The 23,456-nt window shown below is 37.4% G+C and overlaps 1 protein-coding gene across 1 annotated transcript in view; it reads left to right on the forward strand.

Moving 5' to 3' along the window:
- Positions 1-23,456, forward strand: part of TOX (thymocyte selection associated high mobility group box) — a 218,228-nt gene that overhangs the window by 123,157 nt on the left and 71,615 nt on the right. Inside the window, exon 3 of the mRNA XM_062568213.1 lies at positions 5,493-5,735. Within this exon, the coding sequence (XP_062424197.1) occupies positions 5,493-5,735 (243 nt within the window). The remainder of the gene's footprint in view (positions 1-5,492; positions 5,736-23,456) is intronic.

Genomic DNA, 23,456 nt, shown 5'->3' on the forward strand with positions numbered 1-23,456 from the left:
TTCAATAATAGAGGAGGAGACAGCCTGAAGCATCTATCTTTTAAAAACTGGCATCCTTCCACTGTTCGGATGCAAGAGCCTTGGTGCAAATGAAAAATTAAGACATGCTCTATATAGTTGGCAGTGCCATTCACTTCATTTAAATTAAATATCTATAGGCAAATTCCAAACTTTTAAGGAATTACTGCTAGTACCAGATTCTTTTGAGTGTATGCATGGTGACCGATGCAGCCACTGAGCACATGAATTAGACTTATTTAATGCATTAGACTTATCTTTTGTGCTATCATATAGTAATGGTTCTACTCTTTCCAAAGGGATTTATGTTGGATATTTGAAGGCTTGCTTCCTCTTGTGGTCAGTCTGTCTGTGGTATATGCTTTGATTTCCCTACTCTGCTTAGTTTTTAAAGTTTTTTTTTTTTTAATTTTAGAAACATAGATAAGTTTTGCTGGCAAATACGCATTCATCACTGTAGATTATTTATGGAGAAGGACTTTATTTTTTTCCTTCTTATTCCTTTTTCCTCAGTTCTTATGCAGTCAGGTTGTACAAGCATTTCCCATTTTATTCTAGAAACAACATCTCTGGGTTCCACAGAATAAGAATACAATATTATGTTAGTGTTATTACTGATCTTCATAGCAGGATGCTTAGTTGAGTTATGTGATGCTAAAGTACAAAACTGCCCTTTGACATATGACCCCCCCCCCCTCCCCGTCCACCAACCTTCCCCAGCTTGTTGCTGGGTTTGGCCAGGCTAAGTGGCATAAAAGATAAATTGGAGGAGACCAACAAGATCATTGTTCAGGAACAAAAGCTCAGACTTCGGGTGGACTGTGAATCAGGGTTTAGTGTTAGTTTATTCTGGAAAGCATTTCTCATAAAATTATAGGCTAAGGTGATACAAATGATAAGATCTCTTGATCTCAGGGTGCATATCTCAAATATCATCTTCTTTCTGAAGTTTCCATCATCTGGGGCAGAATTGTCACAAATATTTAACTAGAAACACAGAATTTTATCCTTTAGATGTAGGGGCCACCCTTGACTGAAGAAGCTAGGTTCAAATCTGTGAACAGCCCAAATTCAAGGTTGCTCAGTTGTGAGGTTTCCACTGTGTTACTCCCATCTGAAGTATATTCAAATCTGCTTATAATAAATTCAGATGTAATGAAAATCCTCTTTGTAATAAAGTAAAATTAAAGCCTGCATCTGTTCAGTGCCTTCCAGTGGGTTTAATGATGTTACTTTGTAAAGGACTTTCTGAAATGTAACAGAATTGTAGGAAGTTCCCCTAGAATAAAGAGCTGCTAAACACCTCACCCACTCCCAGTCATCTGATGAAGGCAAAACCGCTGGCAAAGTTCCTGGCAGCTCTGTGGTAAGGCAAATAAAACATTTACTGCTACTCTTTCAATTCAAAAGTGAAAAGGAGAGTTTGCTAGTGTTTCTGTGACCAGTAGAATGAAAAGTATCTATTCATGTCTTGTCTTTCTGCGTAGAGTAAAATTGTGGTGATGCAAAGCCAACTATGAAAGAAAAAACCCTAGGGAGGGTAAAAAGACTCTAACCCTGCTCCCCACCCCCAAGAAAAACCTAAGAGAGCTGAAGCTACAGGCCACATGTATTATTAATACGTATGAGCTGTACTTATTAACTGTAATTGGATACAGGCAGTGTAGCCATCCCTAATGCTTTTGGTGGTAGATTGCTGCTTTCATTAGAAATTCTGGATAAATGGAAGTGGGCTGGAAGAAGACATGCTGTAGAAAAGCCCGGGATAGGGACAGAGTGATGACTGGTGTGGGGGTGGGACCTTATGCTGCAGTGAAACCTTGGACCTGGTCTTACACTGGAGTTCCCCCAAACTTTTGTGGAAGAAAATAACATTACGTTCCAGCAGAGTGGTCATATTACCCATGCCCATTGCCAGCAATGCCCTCATATCAAGAGGAGCCTTTCCCCATGGTGAGGGGGAAGATGGCCGCAGCTTAGGGGAAGGTAGGAGCAGTGGGCACTGAAGCTTGCACCTGCTGTGGGAAGGACAAGCACAGAACCTGTTCTTCACTTCCACTTTCCCCATGCATGTGCTGCAGCCTTGTTTCTGGGATATGCTGGGCTTACTGCAAATATTTATAGGACTACTACTTTCTGGTTTGCCAGTAGACTGAGTTATTATGTGTGTGGACAGGCCAAACTGGAGTACTCTCATGTTACTAATGGAGTAGCTTAGTTTAGGAACCACAGGTACACGTACTAAATATAGCAATACCAAATTGGCTAGAAAATGATAGGTGAACAGGGTCCTCCTCAGATGCTTACAAACACCTGTCTTCCATTAGCATGTGGACTGGATTCTGCTAACTTTGTTGAAATAGTCAAATAGTTTATTTGTCTTTTTATTTAAAAAGGCAAAATAAAAAAAAAAAAGACATTGTAGGAATTACAGAAAGTACTAGTGCTCTGTAACTATGTTGTTCAGCCACTGCCATAATATGACAGGATTATATTTACTAGAGTGTGTGATTAATTCCACATAAATTATGCATTATGACATTTTATTATCTTTGCTACAGTATTACTATTTCAAGAAACTTATTTAAGTGTAATTGACAATTATGTGTTGAGTGATTTGGGATCAAATACACTCTAGAAGTTTTGCAAGCAATAACGATGGTGTGGGTTTTTTTAAATATTAGAGGGTAACCTCATATTTAAAATGCTTAGCCCATATATATAACATATATAGTGTAATTAGTATATACCTACACGTGATGCAAGTACAGATTTGGGTTGTGGAATTTTATGACGCTAATGTTTTATTTCCATTTTAATAAGTGAAGTTAATGTCCTAATGGCAATTCAATTGTTTCCAGCATTTTGGAAGTGTTACTAGATAAAGATATATTTGAAACACAGCAAATCAAGGTCTAACTAAAGCAAAAGCTAGACTCTCAACATTTGGCATGCAATAAGGGTATACAAATAAGATAGCAAATTTGCTGTATACCTCAATATTTGTGGCATGTGCACAGCTAGTCTATTAATATTTGGTTTAGGAATATTTGCTTTCAGCAGCAACTCCAAGTTGAAGTCCCCACTTCTTTAATCCAGATCCTTATCCTATTCTTACTTCAGGACAGTAGGAGGCCAGATCTCTCAGCAACTTTTCCTCCTCTAGAAGGTGTTGAGCAGGAACTTTTTGATTCAGCAAAGATGCAGCACAAGTTATTTTCACTATAGAACAGTGAGAGATAGAGAGAAAGCAAATGTTGGATTTGTACCTGCAAAATCATGGGAGAGAAAACTCTTTTGAGGCCATGAATCTTTTGGGATGGTGGAGAAGATAATGTTGAGCAACTAAATTTCACAGCTCATGAATCTTTCTGGTAGATGTAAACTATAGGGATCTCAGCCTACAAGGAATACAGTAAACAAATCTATTTATACAGCATGTGGGATAGTGCTGGTCCAGAACAGCATTTTGAGTCTTGTCATTTTCTTCATTTCTGTTCCTCCTCAATATTTGTTACTGTGGTATTGGACCTGAAGCTGACTCTTTACAGACCTTTCTTCTCATCATCTATCTAATACGATAGTAACTAGCCAACTATCTATTTTTAAATAATATTTTATTTAGTCTTACACAGCTTATGCACTGTGGCTGAATAAATATTATGTTTTCTTTAACATGGGTATGTCTCCTCTCTTATTTAGTGACGGTGTATTTTTTACTGTATGTATTTCCTCCCTTGGCGATGTCTCTACTGCATCGTGGCTGCAACATGATACGTAAAAGCAGGGGCAAATTTGCCTTAAAAATCTTCCCGTGAAGCAAAGAGTAGGGGCAGGGGAAGACCAAACTGCTGCGTCAGAGGTGAGAAACGCAGTGGCAGGATAGGGGCAGAGATTCAGTCCTCACGTGGAAGTGTGGTGATAGTCCCGCCAGCCCTTTTCATGTCCCTGCTGCTTTCGTTCATTGGGATCTGACTTTTGCTTGTCCTATTTCCTACTAAGATATTCCCTAACAGAGTCGGGAAACGAGCAAAGCAATCAAAACCAGGGCAGCGGGCACTGGAGTAGCTTCCGCTGTGTTTGGCAACTCACCACAAACGTGTAACGCTGTTTGTTGTTGGTCTGATTTAAAGTTTTTATTTCCATGCTCTCACAGAGGAGAGTAACCTCAGGCACTGGGGAGGACAGTATTACTATGATGAATAATGAAAAACCCCTTGGTTTCTAATTGGGCTTTGATTCTTCCCTCGCCCTTCTGCACGAATTCGTGCACGGTACTACCCTCCGTTTGCAAACTCGTGCTGAGGAAAACATATCCCCCTTTAAAATTATGCCCTCATTCCCATATTTCCTAAAGGTGCTTTGCATGAACAGAATATATTTTCATCTTTACAGTTCCAGAATTAACAGAGGTGGAAGGACTGTGTTTCAGAAGAGGAGCAGGACGGGTGGAGCTAGTTTTTATGTGTGACAAACTTTGCAACTGTGGGTGTGGGATGTGCTAAGACTGATGGTTTGCAAAGCAGTTGAGAACAGTAGCTCTTCTCCCAAAAGCAGAGGTGGCTTACAGTCTGACTGAACCGCTGTAGCTGATCCCTCTTACCTCTTGATTTGGATCCCCTGACTTGCACTCTTCACCTTTTTCCTTTAAGAAATATAAGTGTACCCACCCTTATTCTCCCCCCGCCCAAGTGAGCCCATCTGCTGTAGGAAGACTGTAGATAAATAATAGCAATTATCCACCTTGGTGCATTACTCTGACTTTGCCTGTGGCTTTTCCTTGGATCAGATTGAGTTGGATGGCTTAACAGCAACGGACAACAAAAGACTAAGCAGTTGCTTCGTGGAATAAGTCATTTAGATGAATATATGTATGGTAGAGTTTATAGGGAAAGAAAGGAAAAACCCATCTTTTTGAGATATTCTAATTGTATTTTTAAACATATAAAGTATATCCATATAAAGTATATAATATTTCTGTATTTATTTGTTTTCCTTTGCAAGAGAACAAATGCATAGTTCTCCTGTAAGCCAAAAAGCAATATCTTTCTTCTTCTCTGCATAATTTTTGATCTGAGTAGCAGGGAGTCTTATGAAACATTTTGAGCCAATGTTAATTTTATAAATTGTATTCCCTTTTCCACAATTCCCATGAAAAAGGTGTTCAGCTAGATGAACACTCTTGGAAAATTTTAATAGGACCATTGAAATCTGTTTGAATTCAGCTTCTTTAAAAAAATCTCTCTCTAATGGAAGCTGTGGAACTACCAGAGGCTCTTATGCCTTAGAGGCATTTTTTTATTCCATACATAATGGTGAAACTCCTCTGTTTAAAATATTCTCTTTGCTAGATTGAAGCTACCACTTGGAAGTATATGAGCCGGGGAGGGGGGAGGTTGTTTGTTTTGTGTGACTTTTATTATTGTTGTTCATTTTTTATATGATTTGTAGCACTTTCTGTATTTTTCTTTCAGTCTTTCCCTGGCCCAAGTCTCGAAAGCGAAGATTTTAACATACCTCCTATAACTCCTCCGTCATTACCTGACCACTCACTGGTGCACTTGAATGAGATCGAGTCTGGGTACCACTCGCTGTGTCATCCAATGAACCACAATGGCCTGCTTCCCTTCCACCCACAAAACATGGATCTACCTGAAATTACAGTTTCCAACATGCTTGGCCAAGATGGCACACTGCTTTCGAATTCACTGTCTGTGGTAAGCATTTTCAGTCTTTCTTTTCGTATTACTTTAAGTTGAGAAAATACAGATATGCTAACCTGCTTGAAAGGCTCGGAGGGAGCCAGCACCTGAATGGCTGAAGTCTTGGAGTGGGCCTGCTCTCAGTTTTGCTTCAGAGGGGTGAAATCCTCCTCCCATTGGAGGTGGTCTGAGTTTTACAGTTGAAATCCTGAAAGCAAGGATTTTGTCCACCGACTTGAGCAGAACTGCTTTTTCTGGTGTAGATGGCTGCAAGTAAAGACAAAAGGAGGCCCAGGACTTTGACTTCTGCTGGAGCAGGACTGGGATCCAGATGGTTGTTGTTTTGTGTTTTTCTTATGAGGCTCTTTCCATTCTAATTTGCATATACTGAGAGATGTACAAAAATTTAATATCTCCTTTCATGTTTACTGCACGTTTGGAAAACAGCAAATGTTATTTCTGATTCTAGGCCAAATCCTAGAGTCTTTTTACAGTTCCCAGTCCTTAGCCAGACACAATCCAATTGTAATGACTGGACAATTTGCTTATAAAGTCTGTCAGATAGTCATTATGGTTGTAATCTCGGGAAGCCTGATATTATAAATCATTTCTTTGAATGTTAAATTGCTTGCAATGACTGCAGAGCTCCTTTACATGTTTAGTTTTCAAGTGGGCTGTACAAGTGATTAGTATACTTTTTACATACCCGCTCCAGACAAGACTGTTTTACAGAAGAGGTCATTATTTTGCCTCATTGTAGAACTCTAGACCAAAGAGTGAAAAATCCTGTTGCAGAGGACAGGGCTGCACCATCCTGGTGCATTAGCCTGGCCGTGGATGGGTATGCTTCATTTCAGACTGCTAGGTGGGCCACCAAGAGCTACAGACCCAGAAAGTCATAGTTAAGGATCTGCCGTTCTAGAGATCAAAGGTTCTCGACTTGTCACCAGAAGAATTAGACGCGTAGAGAACTATGTCCCAGCTGGCAGGGCTCTGTATTTAGGAACTGAGTTTATTTAGACTTCAGCTTCTTACGTCTGCATCACATTGCCTAAAATGAAATCAGGACTGGGAGCTTGTGAGGGAAGCTGGGGCAGAATATGGAGGTTTGTGGCTGAGGAGTCTAGGCTCGGCTCTCTGTTGACCCGTCAAGCTAACTACCCAAGAGCCAGGGACTTGGAAGCCTTAGTAGCAAAGAACTGATGTGAGTTGGCAGAAAACCAGTTAGTTTACAACAAAAATCTGCCTTGTCACAGGACTTCATTGTAACTTAATTAAAACCAAACTGCCTTGATTTCAAGGAGCTCCACATTCCCTCTGAGGATCTTCAACAAGCTGTACTGCAGGGGGGCTAGTCTTGGCTTCTTATGTGCTGCTTAGTTGTCATTGATTTACTAGGATGTTGCAGGCTTTGTGTTTGAGGTCAGAATCTGACCCAGAGGTTATGTTCAGTAATGGGAGGAGAGGGGGAAGAGGCAGTTTTTCATACAGAAATATAAATATATGTTATGGAAATGCTTTGAATTTTGCTTGCATTGCTGCAAAGCTGATGGCTTACAGTAAAGAACATGAGCTAAATCTTGTGTAGGGATCTACGAATGAGAACTATGAAAAGCCCTGAAGAAGTAAGAGACACCCTTGGCACTCCAGGAAAGACGAGCAATATTTCATTGAACTGACCTCTTTTGAACCATGATTATGGCTCAGAAACTATGCATTCTTTTAATCTCTGATGTTCCACATTAACCTCTTGCAAAGATCTCTGAACAAAGGGCCCTGAGAGTTAGTAGATCATCACAGTGAATTATTGGATCAAGGGCGAATACAGAAAAAGCTTAATAATATATCTAGGCAATTTTGCTATGGGGACTTAGTGTAGATCAGAAAAAATCAAAATCAGAACTCAAGGAAATATGCATAGGAGGAAGTAAAGAAGCACTACATTTAAGCAGTTGTTTCTCAGGATTCATTCAATAAATAAAGCAGGATCCTTGAAGCATCATGGGCTAAGTCAACTGTTATCCCTGACTTGCATACCTGTTACACATAAGAGGGCCTCTTAACTAGCAGTACTTTTAACTGAAGCTGGCTTATCTGTCAAGCTATTAAGCTACCTCTCAAGTTAGCACAACTAGTAGGGTGTTAACACCATGATTTTGCACAGCTCAAATACTATTTTGCAGTATAGGTGCTCTGATTTGAATTTGCTGAGGAATTGAGGGAGAAAATTTAAGTTAATTCTTCAGTGAATCCAGTGACTTTTTCAGTGAACAGTTGTCCTTTTGGCCTTCCATTGATGAAAAAAAGACAGAGGTTTTTGCAGAGTTAGCATTATTTAACTTTGAAACAAGCTCTCTATTCTTTATAATCCAGAACATTTTTACATTTTTTTTACAGTATGACTGTATTCTCTTGCTATTACTCATCTCTAGGTTTCCTTTTTAGTATCTCATCAAACTCTGATCCATTTAACAAGTATTTGCTTAAATCACTTGTATATTGGCTCCATGGAAAATAATATATAAGTTTCTCCTATCTATCTTAACTCTTGGTTCTGTATAATTTCTAGTATATCAACTATCATTTAACATATTTGGAAACCATGTGTCTTGCTTCATTTTTCAGGGCACTAATGAATATTTTTAGAAAAATTATTCTTAGAAATGAATCTGTTGGCTGTTCTCTGCCCCTAATTAATTTGACATCTTCAGCAAATTTTACTTCTATTGGGTGAATTCTTTAGTGCAATGTGAATCTGATTGAATTTGCTCGATTTATTTTTACTTCCAGTACATTTCCTTTTAGCCAGTTTGTTGGTATTATATCTACATTTTCTGTTAGAACAGCTCTGATTGATTTTTTTTTTTTTTTTTTTTTTTTTTTTTTTTTACAGACAGTGCGTTAATTAACGCCAGCCAAATGGCAGAGAGGCACAATAAGATCAAAAACAAAGTAGGAAAATAGTTTGTACATGAGTGTAGCACTTCTTTTGCATCTCAACTGCCAGGTCGTTTCAGAAAAGGATTGCTATGATTTTGGACAGAGTGAAGATTAAGGATTTACCCCTCTTAAAAGTACTCCTTCAAAACTCCCCCCATTAGAAGTCCTGGTTTCATACTGTGCAGCTCTCTCTCTAACCATCAGATGAAATCCCTCTGAGTAAGGATTGCAGGATTTGCCCCAAGCTCTGTAAGAATTTTCCTCTGTAGAAGTGCTTAAACACACACAGTAAGAACCCACCACTAGCTTCTTATTAGGAATCAGCTTCTTGCAGGTCTTTTACATTGTGAGAATTCTCTTTATGAAAAATTTTACAGTGCTGGGAGATGAAAATTTCCCATTGGCATTTACTGTAGCTAACACTTAAATTTGGAATTAGCCTCCTTTGAAGTTTTTTAGATTGATTTAAGTTCTCATTGTATCCTCAATATTAAAAGAGAAGAGAAGAAAAAAACACTAAGATTTCTCTTTCTCACTGTTCTGTCAGTTCGTATCTTGACTGTTACTTTTGTGCATTCCTATCTTCCCATTAGGCATCATACGCGTGCACACACACACACGCACATATGCATTTATACAGTGCTGTCATATGCAGATTTCTTTAGATGTTCATTGTATATGGTATTGTAGCAGTACTGGGGGTTCAGGAGCCATGGAGGGGTACAGAATTTATGTAGAGCCTGAGTACGACAACACAGTCCAGCCCTGGTGTGGTGGTTCATATGTGGGAATGTTCTTAAGTCCTCTTTCAAAATGCACTTAGCTTCTATTCCTGCTTCTTAAATAGATTAGGTATAAATATAATAAATGTGTAATAAAGATGCATTGATAGCACTGTAGGTATGTTTGTTTCTATATTATGAGAAAGGACCTTTTCCCCATATATTACAGTTGAAGGTCAATCCATGTAGGTTTGGTTCAGTTTCAGTTGGGTCTTGACCTGCCTGCACTTCTCTGCTTGCGTGAATTTTACGGAGATGTTCCAAGAACTGCCAAAAGTACCCTTCCTACATTTGCGAATAAAGGTGATCTATACAATCCCTAGGAGAATGTGCATTTAGCTGTAAAAATGTTTTTGGATGTGTTGTATAAAATGAGTTTTATTGTGTGTTTATTTCATCAACAAAATTATAGGCGCTCTAGCATCTGTACTATATCCTATAGATGATTGTTTTTTTTCCCCAAGAAACCAGGGTTAAAAATCACAGTACTGTTTTTTCATACAAAGGAAAAAAAACTAAACTATTTTGGAATGCTTTCATTTATAATCCTTGTGCTGATCTTTTTAAAAAATGATAGTATACTATAGAAAAAAATAAGAAAGAAATAAGAGATTTATTTCAATTTCTCTGAATGCTTCAAATTCCTGTTTTGAAGTTTAAACTGGAAAAGAAGTTAAAAGGCAATAAAATCAGGGGATTTATTTCCCAAATGCTCTGTTTGTGCTGGCAACAAAAGCCAGCATAACGTATATACTTTGGTTTATTGTCATTTTTAGTATACAGTCAAGGCACACTTTGAATTCAAAGGCTACTGTACAACTGTTTTGACAGCCACCACATCAGTAGGTAATGTGCAGGACATATGAAACTGAAGCAAAAATGTTTCTTTAGGTCTATTGGGAGTGCAGTACATCAACGAATTCAGATATATTAGAGCAGCATGAATTTCTAATATGTCGCTCTTATGGAAAAGACCACTGGCATATTGAATAATGCTGTTTTCAAAGCAGAGCAGAAAATGTGATTGCAGACAATTTCATTGCTGTTTTTAAAATAAATATTTTCAAAATCTTGAGGTATTTTATTTCATGTAATGCATAAAATATGTAACAGTGGACTAGTGCTAAAGATCTTCTAGGACACTGAATAGCAGATGATGTCAGCTATAATTATTCAGATGTGGAATAATAGTAGCATTAGTTTAAAATAAAATGCATGTCACAAAGGCTCATGTCCTTATATAAAAAAAAGCAATAAAAAGCTTTTTTTGCACACTTTGACAGAAGAATAAAGGGAATGAATAATTATTTAACATTATGCCCCAATTCATCAAAGCCTGAACAATTACATTATACTTTTTCATGAATTATAATTTTTAGATACGCAGCCCATGAGAGAGTAATATCTTAAACAAAATGTAGCACTCTAACAGTGAAGAAAAGCAGACAACTGTTTTTTTTTTTTTTTTTTTTTTTGTTTGTTTTTTTTTAAATCAATTTTCATCTCAGGTAGAATAAAGCTAGTATTTCTTACCCATAGAACACTTGCGAATAAATCCAACATAGAAGATTGTTTTTGTCTTAGCTAGTGTGTATTTAAAAGGTCTTCTTTACCAGCTTCATACACTGTAGTTTAAATTAAATATTCGTGATTCGTCTTGAGGATGACCTGCACAGTTGCATTTTTTGGCATCTTTAAGGGTTAGTGCTAACCACTGAGTCAAACTGAAATTTTATGTTTCTGATGAACAGAATGGATAACTTTCATAACTAAACAAAAGATTTGCCCCTTCTTCTAACCTGAGTGTTGAGATTTGAATCACACTTGGATATTTTTTTCTAGCCTGTATTGCATGAGAGTGGTAGAAGATACTTTTAGTCTCTGGTGAATACTTCACATTTGTATCTCATTACCAGACGCTGGTCTTCAGTTTACATCAAATTTACTGTTATACTGCACAGACCTACTGCTACCCTAAATTTTATTACAGTGAGTTATTGCCATCAGAACCACCAAATCATAAAGTTAAGGTCATGAAACACCTTGTGTTATTTATTTTTTTCTCATATCAGACAACTTTACATTTTCATAGGATATCTTTCTTTTCCTTTTTTTTTTTCTTTAACATATTTTAGAAACTAGCTTTTCTCACTAAAATAAGCCTTGTACTGCAAAAGGTTGCAGGAGTGTGTTTCATCAGACAGCCTGACCATAAGGATATATAGCCATATCTTCTGCTGATGTCAGTCAGCATAACTTCATTGTCTTCAGTGAAATTATGATAATTTATTCTGTCTAGGGCTCTGGGACATCATGTTTAGCTTTCCTTACTTCTGATGTCTGCTCCACTATTTTGTCACCAGAAAGACAAGAGAAAGATATGTAGAAGAGCTAGTTCATATGTAACTTGGTCAAGGTTTTATAAATACCTGCTTATTGCATACCTGCTAGTAAAAGACTCTTCCCTGTGCTACAAATAAGCATTAAATGGTCCAAAGTCTACAAATTGCAGCTATATTAAATGAGACTGGAAACAAAGCATATGTTTTTAATAGCCATAGTGATTAACCATTGAGATAGTGGAGGTGGTCAGCTCTCCATAGGTGGGTATTTTAAAACCAGGGGTATCTCAGAAAGTTGTGCTCCAGCTTGGATTCACCTAATGAGAGACATGCACCCCACCACAGATCAGAGCATTCCTGTGGGTCTCGTTGACACTCGGGGGCTCTCAACAGTAAACATTTCACCTCTACGGTTATTCCCTCCTAAAGGAAAATCAGCAAACTGGAAGAAAGCCCATTGGGGGTGCAGGTTACCGACAGACCTCACCTTGTCAGCGTCGACTAGAGTTAGGGCTCTTGGACCTGAGAGAAGAGATTGCTCTGAGAATGTTTGTGGCTAGTGGTTTTCATGAAGTTAGCTTTTTTCTCGTATTAAAGTATATGGAAGAGCTATACTCTCTGTCTATATTAAAGACAGAACAGATAAATATTAACCCATAATAGAAAAATATTTGTACAGAAATGACCAGACATCTTTTTTTTTTTAGAATAATTCCAGGCCTTACTTTTAAAATTGACAGTGAAACTATTGATTGAATCTGTCCATTGATCATATATTTTAAGCTTATCTATAAGTTGGGAAATGCAATATTCGTCTTATTTAAGTGTGATTGTTGAGTCTCTATTTAGTTCATGTATTTCAAAAATTAAGTGGGAAAACAACTACTATATAATTTCAAGAAGAAATAACAAGTTGACATATTTTATTTCTTAAAACAGTTTCTTTAAAAATTGCTTTAGTGAACTTTTTTCACGACAGTTACCCCTCATCTGAATAGGAATTTATTTGCTACATAAAAAAATAAAATAAAATGCCTGGAGCAATATTAATTATTATTTCTTAGTCTTTGACCAGACTCCGAGGCATCGTTACAGAGTTAGGGCTTTCATGTGCAGAGACATGGCGAATGTGGCACTGAGGGAAAGCCTTCAGTTGAGGATGGGAGATTATGTAACACCTTGTTTGCGAAGTACTCACAGGAGTGATTAATGCAGCATCATAGCAGCAAGTGTCAAACAAAACAGATAATAGAGTATGCAAATAGAGAAAACATAGCGCTCAGAAAATGTCAGAAATTCAGGGTTTTCAGCAGCAGAGATTGTTGACTTTAATCTGCTGCTTTTAACATAGCGTGTAGTTGTCGAGAACAGCAAGATAGTGAAATGTTTCTGAAGACTGTCTTCAGCAGAAAAAAAAGGCTGTGTGATCTTAAGGCCTATAGATGCAATAGAAATGAAATGTCTTTTTCAAAAACTCAGTTCAAAAACTGTGAAGATGCTTTTGTGAAGACGTGAAGGAAGAAGCCCACAGTGCAGATTTAAGGGAGAGTTCTGTGCATCAGGTGCAGCAGCCTCTCCTTCCACCTGTTTCATTATTTAAATTGAATATATTTGCTTTACTGGAAACTTGAAAGCAGTTGAGAAGATTGCAAACCCTACATGGATTTGTAGTGCCTTCATCATCTCATCACATTTTGTTCAGGGCATCGAATGATATGTAGTATGCAGGAAACTGGACGCAGCACAGCATGTGCTAACACAGCATGTACTCTCTTAAGTTTACATGGGCTGGATTACTCTGCTGAGGACTGAGACACAAGTAACCTAGAACTACATGCTGCTGCTGTCTGCTAGAGCTGAATATGAATTCTCCTTCTCTAGTCTTGCCTTCATAGAGTCACAGATATTTCAGCAGATATTCATAGATATTCAGCAGTGCTCTGAAGTCTAGCATGTTAGTGCTCTGAAGTCTAGCAAGCTTAAGTGATAATACTGAGGGAAGAAATGTTACTACTTTGCAGTATTTTGAGATTCTGACAGATACCCATCAGTAAAAATTAACTAATTTCTTGGTTTTATCCATTGATTATATTCTTTCTCAAGGCAATTAAGAAATGCTAGAAAACCAAGGACCCCTACTCTTCCCCTGGTTCATTCAATGACACAAAGGTTCGTTTTAGCTTGATCTCTGTATCTGTCTTTCTCCCTCTTCATTTATGCAAAGTCCATACAGAGACACTATGTAAATTCTCATTCTCATATCAAGATTCCCTAAGGACAGCTTGTAAATTGTTAGCCTCAACTGTTGGACTGTTGACTTTAACCACGTGTGTGACTTAGGAACTCATCTATATAGACTCACTTGCACACATGCTTTGAACAGCATTTGTGGCATAGTGTAAGTGCTGCTGCTTCTAGATTTGGACAATAAAGGTATGAAAATGAATGTCCTTCATTCATTTCTTGTGTGTATCCTAGATGGATACAGTTAAAAAAAAAAAAAAAAGAACTTAAAAGTATGTAGGGGCAAGGAGTATGGAATGAGGAACACATGCCTGTGCATATTTTTCAGTTACAAAACCCATAAAAATGGACCTTTTCCATCTGAAGGCAGGTGAACAGAGTCCTTCCGGTTCATGTCATGTACGACTGGCATGTACACAGGGTTCTTCACTGAACCAGCCTGTGTGGAAGGAGAAGGAGCAACAGAGATGTTACAGGTAGTGACTTTGGACCATCTCTGCAGGACCTGGTGTGGCCAGCAGTGCTCGGGGTGTAGAGATACATGGATACCACAGTTAGTCACGGAAGCCTTCTGCTGGAAAGGAAGTGTAAAAGACAGGATGTGGTATCTCTAATGTCCTCCTTGTCCCCAAAGTGTGGACCCACCTTTTATGTTAAACAGAGATGGAAATTAGAGACAGATTATTGAAGTAGGCACTTAATCAAGATGCTGAATGTGGTTGCTTCATAGAAAATTTCAACTAAATTGGATTATTAGTGCTGTTGGAGTGCCTGACAGTTAGTAACTTTAACAGTGTATAACTTTGCTGTTTGAGTTAATAATTAGTGTGTTTCCTAAAGAGAACTATGACGTACCTATTGAATAGTATGAGATGCTTCTTACTGTCCCATCTGTGAACTTCTCCTTTTCATGGCAATAGTGATATTGGGATACAGGCACCTTTACTTCATCCCTACAGCAGTTATGTTAGCTGAATAAATTTTTGAAATTAGATGTTTGGGATCTGGTCCTTTAGCAAAAAAAAAAAAAAAAAAAAAAAAAAAAAAAAAAAATCTTCCACATGCGTGGAAGATTTACAGCCTCAGGCCCTTGATAAGAATCCAACACTTTTTTAATGAGAGATGGGACTTCCTTCTAATAATATACTTTAAGATTACCTTCATTCACATATAAAGAATTTTAGAGATTAACTCAGTAACTAAGCTTCAGTTCCCTACACATGCCCTAATACTCAAGTGTGGGATCCCAGTTTAATGAATTTTATTACACTCCTCTTTCTTATAAAGTAGCATAAAAAGTGTTTAGTGCAATAGGCTTAGTGCTGATCTGGTTATTAAGTGCAGCTTAAGTTGCCTGACAGAAAGTATATAGTGTAAAATAACCACTGACAAAAATTCTAAAAGTTCAGTTTGCTAGGAAAAATAAACCATAGCAGTTGAAAAATAATGTTAGCCATGCTTTATTTTTTTTTGTCTGTCTTCTTTCTCAAAGTGCTTTGAAGTCACTGATTAGCTAGGTAATGTACTAACAACTGTACAACAGGAATTTGCAATATCAGTATCTCTTATCTGTCAAGTACTATACTGCAGAATAGAAAAACAGGTACTTTATTAAAAACCCAATAAAATGTTATTCACAGATGTACAGAAAGTACAGATGAGTCCCAAGCTGAAAGAGGCTGAAAGAGACAGATCTTAAGGGAGAGGAAGGAGATGACTCTACCCAGTGGGACCCATAATAACGAAAGTATTACCAGGAGCTGATTTTATGCGTGATGATCAGTACCAGAAGATGGGCAGTAACGTGCTGAGAAGCAACTTTCAATATTAGAACTAGCAGAAGTCCTAAATTGCAATAAAGACGGGAATTAACTGCCATGTTTTACATGCCGAATGCAAAGCAATTATACTGAGTGTGTGTTACGATAGCTGCGACCTTTAAGCTATCATGCAACCTGGAAGTGATACCACAACCTCATTTAAGAGCCGTGGAAAAGAGACCAGTGTTGCTTTGCCTGAAATGCAGTCAGCTCTGGGGAGAAGTGAAGCATCTGTTTAACCACACGATTTGACACTGCTGATTCTGCCCTAGACTCCCCCAGCTGGGGCCTTCTTAGCACGGGGTTCTTCTCAGTTGCCACCAGATTTCCTGAATATAGGAAGGGGAAAACATAAAAGGAAAGCTCCTTGCCCGGTAACTGATGCCTGTGTCATTTTAATTGCGGCCAGCTTCGTTGCCCTGACTTTGTAGGTTGTAGCCTCTGCCTCTGAGTTGCCTTTAGGAGCTTTGTTACTTGCTGAAAATAGTGGCTTTTTCAGAAGTATTCTGGTCTACTGTTAATCCTGTCCAATGCTAGTAGGGATTTCCCCAGAGTTTCGACAGAAACAGAGTTATCCCTGTAGAGAACACTTTCTTTTGTTTAAAAATTGTGAACAGTTAGATTTTATATTCTAACAGATTAAGACTGTGTCAACAAAAAATGTTTGTCAATGAAGATCTACTTTCCACCTTCATAGTTCTGAAATGATTTTCATTGTAACGTTTGAAAAACTAGTACAAGCTTTAACAAGTCTGTAGAGATAAAATATCACATAATTTGTGGTTTTGAAATACTTTTTTTATTTTTTTTGATTATCAACTGCACTACCGGAAAAAGTTGCATGTGTAATGGGACCGCTTGCATCCTGGCTCTGTGCAGTCTTACTGAATAACAGAAGTTGGTCCAGAAGCAACCTTCGGGTTCCTTCCTCAAACTAGTCCAAGGGAGGACTTTAAAAGGTCATCTGCCCCAAAGAGAGATACGCTATACTTGTCATTTCTGACAGATGTTTGTCTAAATTATTTTTTAGTTTTGGAAACTACAAAGGCTCCTCAGGCAAACTCTGTGTATGGTACTTAAAAATTCACCTACCTTATTGTATATCTAAAATCCAGCAAAGACAGTTACAGTAGACCATTTAATCCTTTGAGCTGAATTTTATTTATTTTATTTTTAAAATGTGCTTATGTATATTTATATTTATAAAATGTGTATTTATCTATGAATAAGTGATAGATGATAGATGTTGATGGATTAGCTAAGAAATAAATAATCACAGGAATATATACCTACTTAGACTGTTTTTGTTCACAACTGACTTGGCCATTTAAGAAACAGTACAGAAATAATCAGCTTTTCCCAAATCTTATTAGCATGTAATCATTATCCAGATCATATTAGCCCATAACCTACACAGAGCAAAATAATTTGCCTTGAAGGTTCAGCCATAATGTGTTATTTTATGCAATTGTTCATGTCCATATTTTCAACATTGTATTTATTTATAGTCATCCATTACTTAGAAAGCTAGGTTGAAGTTATAGATGTTTATGATACCTAAAGAATGTCACTGCAAGTAATGGGATAAAAATAAGCAAAGGGTGAAGGTTAGGAAAAAAAAATCTGATGTCAACCGAATAGTCTGCCAAGTAATGTTAAAGCACTGCAACATGTATGGGAAAATCCTGCGGTGGCTGGGAGACGGGTTGGATGATTTAATAGGTCTTTCTTTGAGATGTAATTTCTATAACTGGTTGACGCATACACTGATACTCAGACATTTGGACTCATTTCTTTTTCGTCTGGCAAACTGTTTCCTGTAAAAGGTTATAAATTACAATAAATAGACTTTTCAGAAGATGAGCTACATGATATACTCGAAAAGAGTTTGTATGCTGCTATTCAAGACATTAATACCAAAGCAGAAGAAAATAATAGAGTCCTAATCCAGTGGTTTTGCTTGAATGCAATGCTAGGAAGGTGTATGTCCTTATATAATATTTACATTGAATAGAATCTTCTTTATTCTAACAATAACTTAGGGCGGAAAAGATAAAATAAACAAATGTGTGACTAAGAAAAAAGTTTTTTTCCCTTAGTTAGCAACAAAGATTTCACTGATGAGGAAGGGAGGGGGAAAGAAAGGAAAGCAAGCATTTATAAAAATGTTGATGTAGTTATAATTAGATCCATTTTAGAACCAAAAGTTTTATGCAGAAACTGACAGAAGGATACACAATAATTATAGTTTGCTGACAAGCTGAATAGAGTTTCCTTTTTTTATCTTATGGTTTTAGGAAACCAAACTGTAAATAAATATGCAGTTTGACAGATTGTAATTGCGATCAGCAAGGCGTCTTTTCATTTAATCAGATGGTGTTATTAAAATGGGGTTACAATTAAACATTTTATAATGTGACGTAGAACTCTATTAAAATTCTCCAGCAAACAGTAATTTGCATTTGATGCTTCTGCAGCCCATTTCTATTTGCAGAAACATTACCGGCTGTGACCTTCCAGTGGTTAGGTCTCAGTTTGCTGTTCTCTTCATACTTTGATAAACAATATTAAGTAACCTCTTTCTTTAGCTCACATTGAAGTTTAAATTATTAATTTTGCTTTCTTGTATGATATTTTTTGACTCTTGTATTACAGTAGTAATATATTGGCCAAGGAAGGTTTGCATCAGAAAAAATGTGGAATTAACTACAACAGCATAAATTCTCCTTCTCTTAGAAACTGTAGGTTTGATCAACTGTAAGCATGTATCTGTTGGCAATTAAATAAATTTCAAGAAAAACTAATATGGCTTCTGAAAGATGTAAGTAGTATTCATCATATTGAAGTACCTAAGACACTATTCCAATGTTAAGGCAAAACAAGCGCTTGGCCTTGGTGCAGCCTTTCTATATGCATGATTAAATGAATCCAAGAAATCTAATAAAATATTTTTCAGGAATTCTTTAAAGTGTGTCTACTATGATTCCAGATCTTATCTTTCCATGTGGAAACCCACACCAGCCTGCAAAGGAGAATATGAATGAGCAATGAATAGTGGTTCAGTAGTCTGTCTTCTAAGACTTTTTCCAGACTGTGACTAACTGGAATTCAGGTAGTCCTGGATATAGTGAAATCATTGTCCTCTAAGCAGCTGAAAAAAACAAGGACAATCATTAAAAGATACAGTTTTTGAGTTACTCTTCCAGTGGATGCAAATTTAACTGATGGAACTATTCAGAGCAAATGTTTGGAGTGAAGAGAATGGCTCATTTGCATCAGCAAAAGCATCTTTTGAGGATGAAATAGGTTTTGAAAATTTGACAGCTAAGCTACTGCTCCTTTACTTCGCCTTTTCTTCAGTGGACATTTTTGGAGGAAACATCAGTGGTTTGAGGAAAGGCAACATTTTCCTTACTGGAACATAATCAGTTTTTTAGTGGGTATAAAATCTATGTTTTCACAGTGTCATCTGTTCACTAATAGTAGACAAAGGAAAGACTAAGAAGAAAGGAAAAAAGAAGATGGAGGAAAGAAAGTCAAGTACATTTCCTTTTGGTGGAAAATGGAGTTGTATGAATCCTTGCAAAGAAGAAAAAGTGGGAAGAAACAATTTGATTCAACTTGTTTATACATTTATTTTTTAACTTTGCATCATCCTTGATTTTGAACCTTTAAACTCTTCCTTAATTTTCCAGTTATTTGCCTGTGTTTGTTTCTCCTATTAGAAAAGAATGAGCACTTCACAGTATCTGGTTGATGTGAAGTCATTAACTCCATCTTGCTTCCAAATCAGTTTCTTTTGTTTTTCCATTTTATGCATATATGTAGCATCTTCCTCCTCCTTTTCCTCCAGATCAATTTGCTGCAAAACAAATTTTGAAAAGGTTTTTGGAGAAAGAAATCTCCCAACTTCAGGCAATGTGATGAAAAACCGTATTTTCAAAACATTCAGAAATGCAGCAGTCATGTAGGAAAAAAGCAGATTAGCAAATGTAATTTCAAAATACTCAACAATTGGACAAGATAAGCAAAAAACTTGAATTTGCCGTCGCCTTCAACATCAAAAGAGATAGGACTGTAAGAAGTTTCCAACTTGTCCTACATGAATAACACAGGATTACTACCTGCTTTGAGATTAATTTGTGGTCACCGGCATCTGGTAGAGGAGTGCTGTAAATAGTTGAGCAAGAGGACTGTAAAATTATTGCTTGTTCCTTAGCATTTCCAATGACAAGCCCAGATGTATAAAGAGAAAGTGAAGTTAAGAGGTACCTAAAAAAAATGTAGCAAGTTTCTCTCCAAGGTTAGTTGTATTTTTTCCAGAATAAATAGAACACAAACTTGCATCTAATGTTCAAAGCAAGGAATAACTATCAAGGAAGACATGAATATTTATTAAAGAATCTTATCTACTTAACCTAGTATAGCTGCTTTTTTAGGAGCACTTCGCCTGATACATGCGGTTGGAAAAGAGAAGATAATCGGGATCAGAAATGTGGGTTGAACCCGTAGAAGCAAACCCGTCCCAGAGCTGTGTGGTGCTCTTCATCAGGGAAAGTATCTGAGCACTTTGTCTTACTTGTAGCGTCTTTCCTCTTACTTTGCAAAGTAAGACCCTACTCGTGAAGCCGTATGCATACCGGCGCACCCCTGGCTCGTGTAAGGAGGTATTTCTCCGGGGGAGCGAAGGCCCTAGACAGCAGGGAAACGCAAGTAAAATTAGCCATTCGCATCCAGCTGAAACCTCCAGTTTGCTTTGCTAATACAGGGAGATGTACCTGATCCAGCACACGCGTCTCGCTCTTTAAATGTCACGTGTTTTAGAAAGATGGAAGTTGTACGGGATATATTGTTTCTTTATTGTATTTTTGCATTTCCGGCTGTGTGCCGTATATTCGCGTACCACTGTGCGTTACAATCGAGCCTCTCCGATTACTTTCAATTTACACCATAGGCTTTTGTCGCCCATACTGAAAATTTCAAGACATTTTACTCTAGACTCATTCTTCCCCCCCCCTTAGATTTATTTACTCCCTTTAGAAGTAGAAAAGTCCAATTTCAATCACGTTAGGAATAGCTCATTTTAGACAAGTACGTGCTGCTCTGCTTACAAAACATATATGAGTGGAATATGCAATTACCAGCACTCAGTTGCCTGCCACAGGACCATTTCAGCGTTATAGCATTACAGAAATAGAATGACATGCATAATGAAAGATTTCAAGATTCACCCAAGGCATTTATTCTCTTCACCTTAATGTTCTCAGCAGTAGCAGAGTATCCATTAAAAGGTACTATGAATTATGGTTGCTTAGCAACTGGAAGGAGCTTGTAACAGCACCAAAGAATGAAATGGCTGGATGATAAAATGAATTTTCTCTGAGCATTAGCCTGTTGAAACTGCCTTTTCTTGTGGAACATAAAGTGCATTTATTTGTCTCATGCATTTTTTATTAGAAAATTATTTGAGTTCCAGGGACTTGAATCGTTTTGCTACAGGAGATATTTGATTTTAATGTGTTGTACTAAAATAAGTAATAAAAGACATTTTCTTCAAAGTAAAGACACCAAGCAAACCTAGGTAGCTCCTTTTGAAGTCAGGAATAAAATCCTATATAAGGTATGTCATTACTGATTTCTAATTAACAGCAACATTAGCTAGGACTTAAAATAAATTTTACCTTTGGAAAAAAGTCAGAGACAGTTGGTCAATATGTGTGAGTTAAAGGAAGGATTTGGAATTTTTCTTGCGAATGCCACGTGAGTTCTCCCTTTCCGTATGATACGGTCGCTGTGTCTCAGTGAAGGTCAGGAGTGGTTGCACATTCATGCCTAGTATTCATTGTAGGTTTGTTTCTTTGCTAAAAATATGTTCATCTTATCATATCAAAAATATGCACATCTCCACTCAGTAGTGAGGAGACTTTCATTTTCATTGATGTTTTTCCCTGACGCTCTCCAGCCATTCAGCAGCAGCCAAAGCTGGACAGGCATTTTTGGTGGAGGAGTTTTCTACTGGAAAACGCCAGAACAGCAAAACCAAACTTTGGGGGGAATGCATCAGTTTGATTAATCTTTTATCAAGAATATTTTTGAGATTCACAACTATCTGGTCAAAACATGAGACAGAGAGAGAAATCAAAAGAGAGAATGAGAGACCTTCCCCTTCCTGAATATTGAGAATGTTTCTCTGGATATATAAAACCAAAGTTTAAGCTCCTGTAGAGCATTATTTGGAGCAAGAACTTGACTTTTGGCTCCTATAGCTCACGAGAATGCACAAATGAGTCATTATTTTTAGTCTTCTTCCTATATAACGCTTTCTATAGCAAGCATAATTGTTCTTGTAATACATAATAAAGATGTTTTTAAAGGCTTCAGACCCTGCTTCACTTGGGAAAAGAGTTCCACTGATGCCCATAGCAAAATGTGGGTGAGAAGGGACTGTAACCTTGCTCCTGCATGGTAGATCAGTAGCTGCTGATCTCCTGTGGGTGCCTAGTGTGCCCTGGGGCATGGTCGAGTGAATGAGTTTGGGTGGGTGCAGTGTGCGTGATGAGTGGCCAGCCAGGGAGCCAAATGAATGGAAAAAGCCTTCTTTGCTTAGAAGTGATTATCAAATTCAGGACTGGAACTAGAGCAAGAAAGCAAATCTAAACAACCTGGATGAGGTAAGATGACTCGTATTGAAATGTTACCTGCCTGCCAGTAAAGAAGCACAATGAGACAAACTAGAAGTATTAGAGGAGCTGAAATGACCTGCAGTGAGCCGCTTTGTGGTGAGACGCTTCAGACGTGTGTTTTTGTGTCCAGACCGGTTCCCGTGATGCTGCTGCAAACGTTGCTGTCGACTCCCTGAGTAAAGAACCGGGCTATTGCAGTTACTGCGATTGCAAACGTTGGCAACCTAACAGACACGCAGATTTTAGCTGAGTTCACAACATGGCGACATTTTTTACAGAACATTTTTTACTGCGCATAAAATGCCTTAGCAGATATTTAGCTAAAGGCAGTAATAGACTTTTTGGACGAAAATATAATTCTGCTCGAGTGAAAATGAAAGGAAACTCATATTAAGTGGTAAGATCTTGCCTCTTTAAAGTACGTGCAGATAATCAAACACTAAAAGTGAAACACTGCTCATCTGCTACAAAGGTGCAAATTAAAATTCCAGAGAGAGAGCTTGACTGATTTGTTTAACAAAGAGTTTAATACAGCAGAATCCCACTTGAACATAAAACTATTACACTCACAATAATCCTGTCTAGCTGTTGGAAGATCCAAATTAAAACTCTCACTGATATTTGCTTAAATCTCATAAATTGCATGGAATTAGAGTATATTGAAGTTGTGTATTTATTATGATCTTACTGTCTAATAGGTTTTTTACAATTTTGAATGATGACTGAAAATATGTATTTTCCCCTCAAATGATTCAAGTAGTGTATATTTTATTCCAGTATTCTAATTTAATACCTACTTGTTTATTAACTTTTTGGTGTCAACATGACAAAGCTGTGTTGAATACAGACTAAATGTTCCATTTAAACAGCTAATTTATTTTGTTATTAGTATTAAGGTGTTACAAAGAGATTATTCAATTGAAGC

Source organism: Rhea pennata, chromosome 2, assembly GCF_028389875.1.
Source record: "Rhea pennata isolate bPtePen1 chromosome 2, bPtePen1.pri, whole genome shotgun sequence".
Classification (NCBI taxonomy): Eukaryota; Metazoa; Chordata; class Aves; order Rheiformes; family Rheidae; genus Rhea; species Rhea pennata.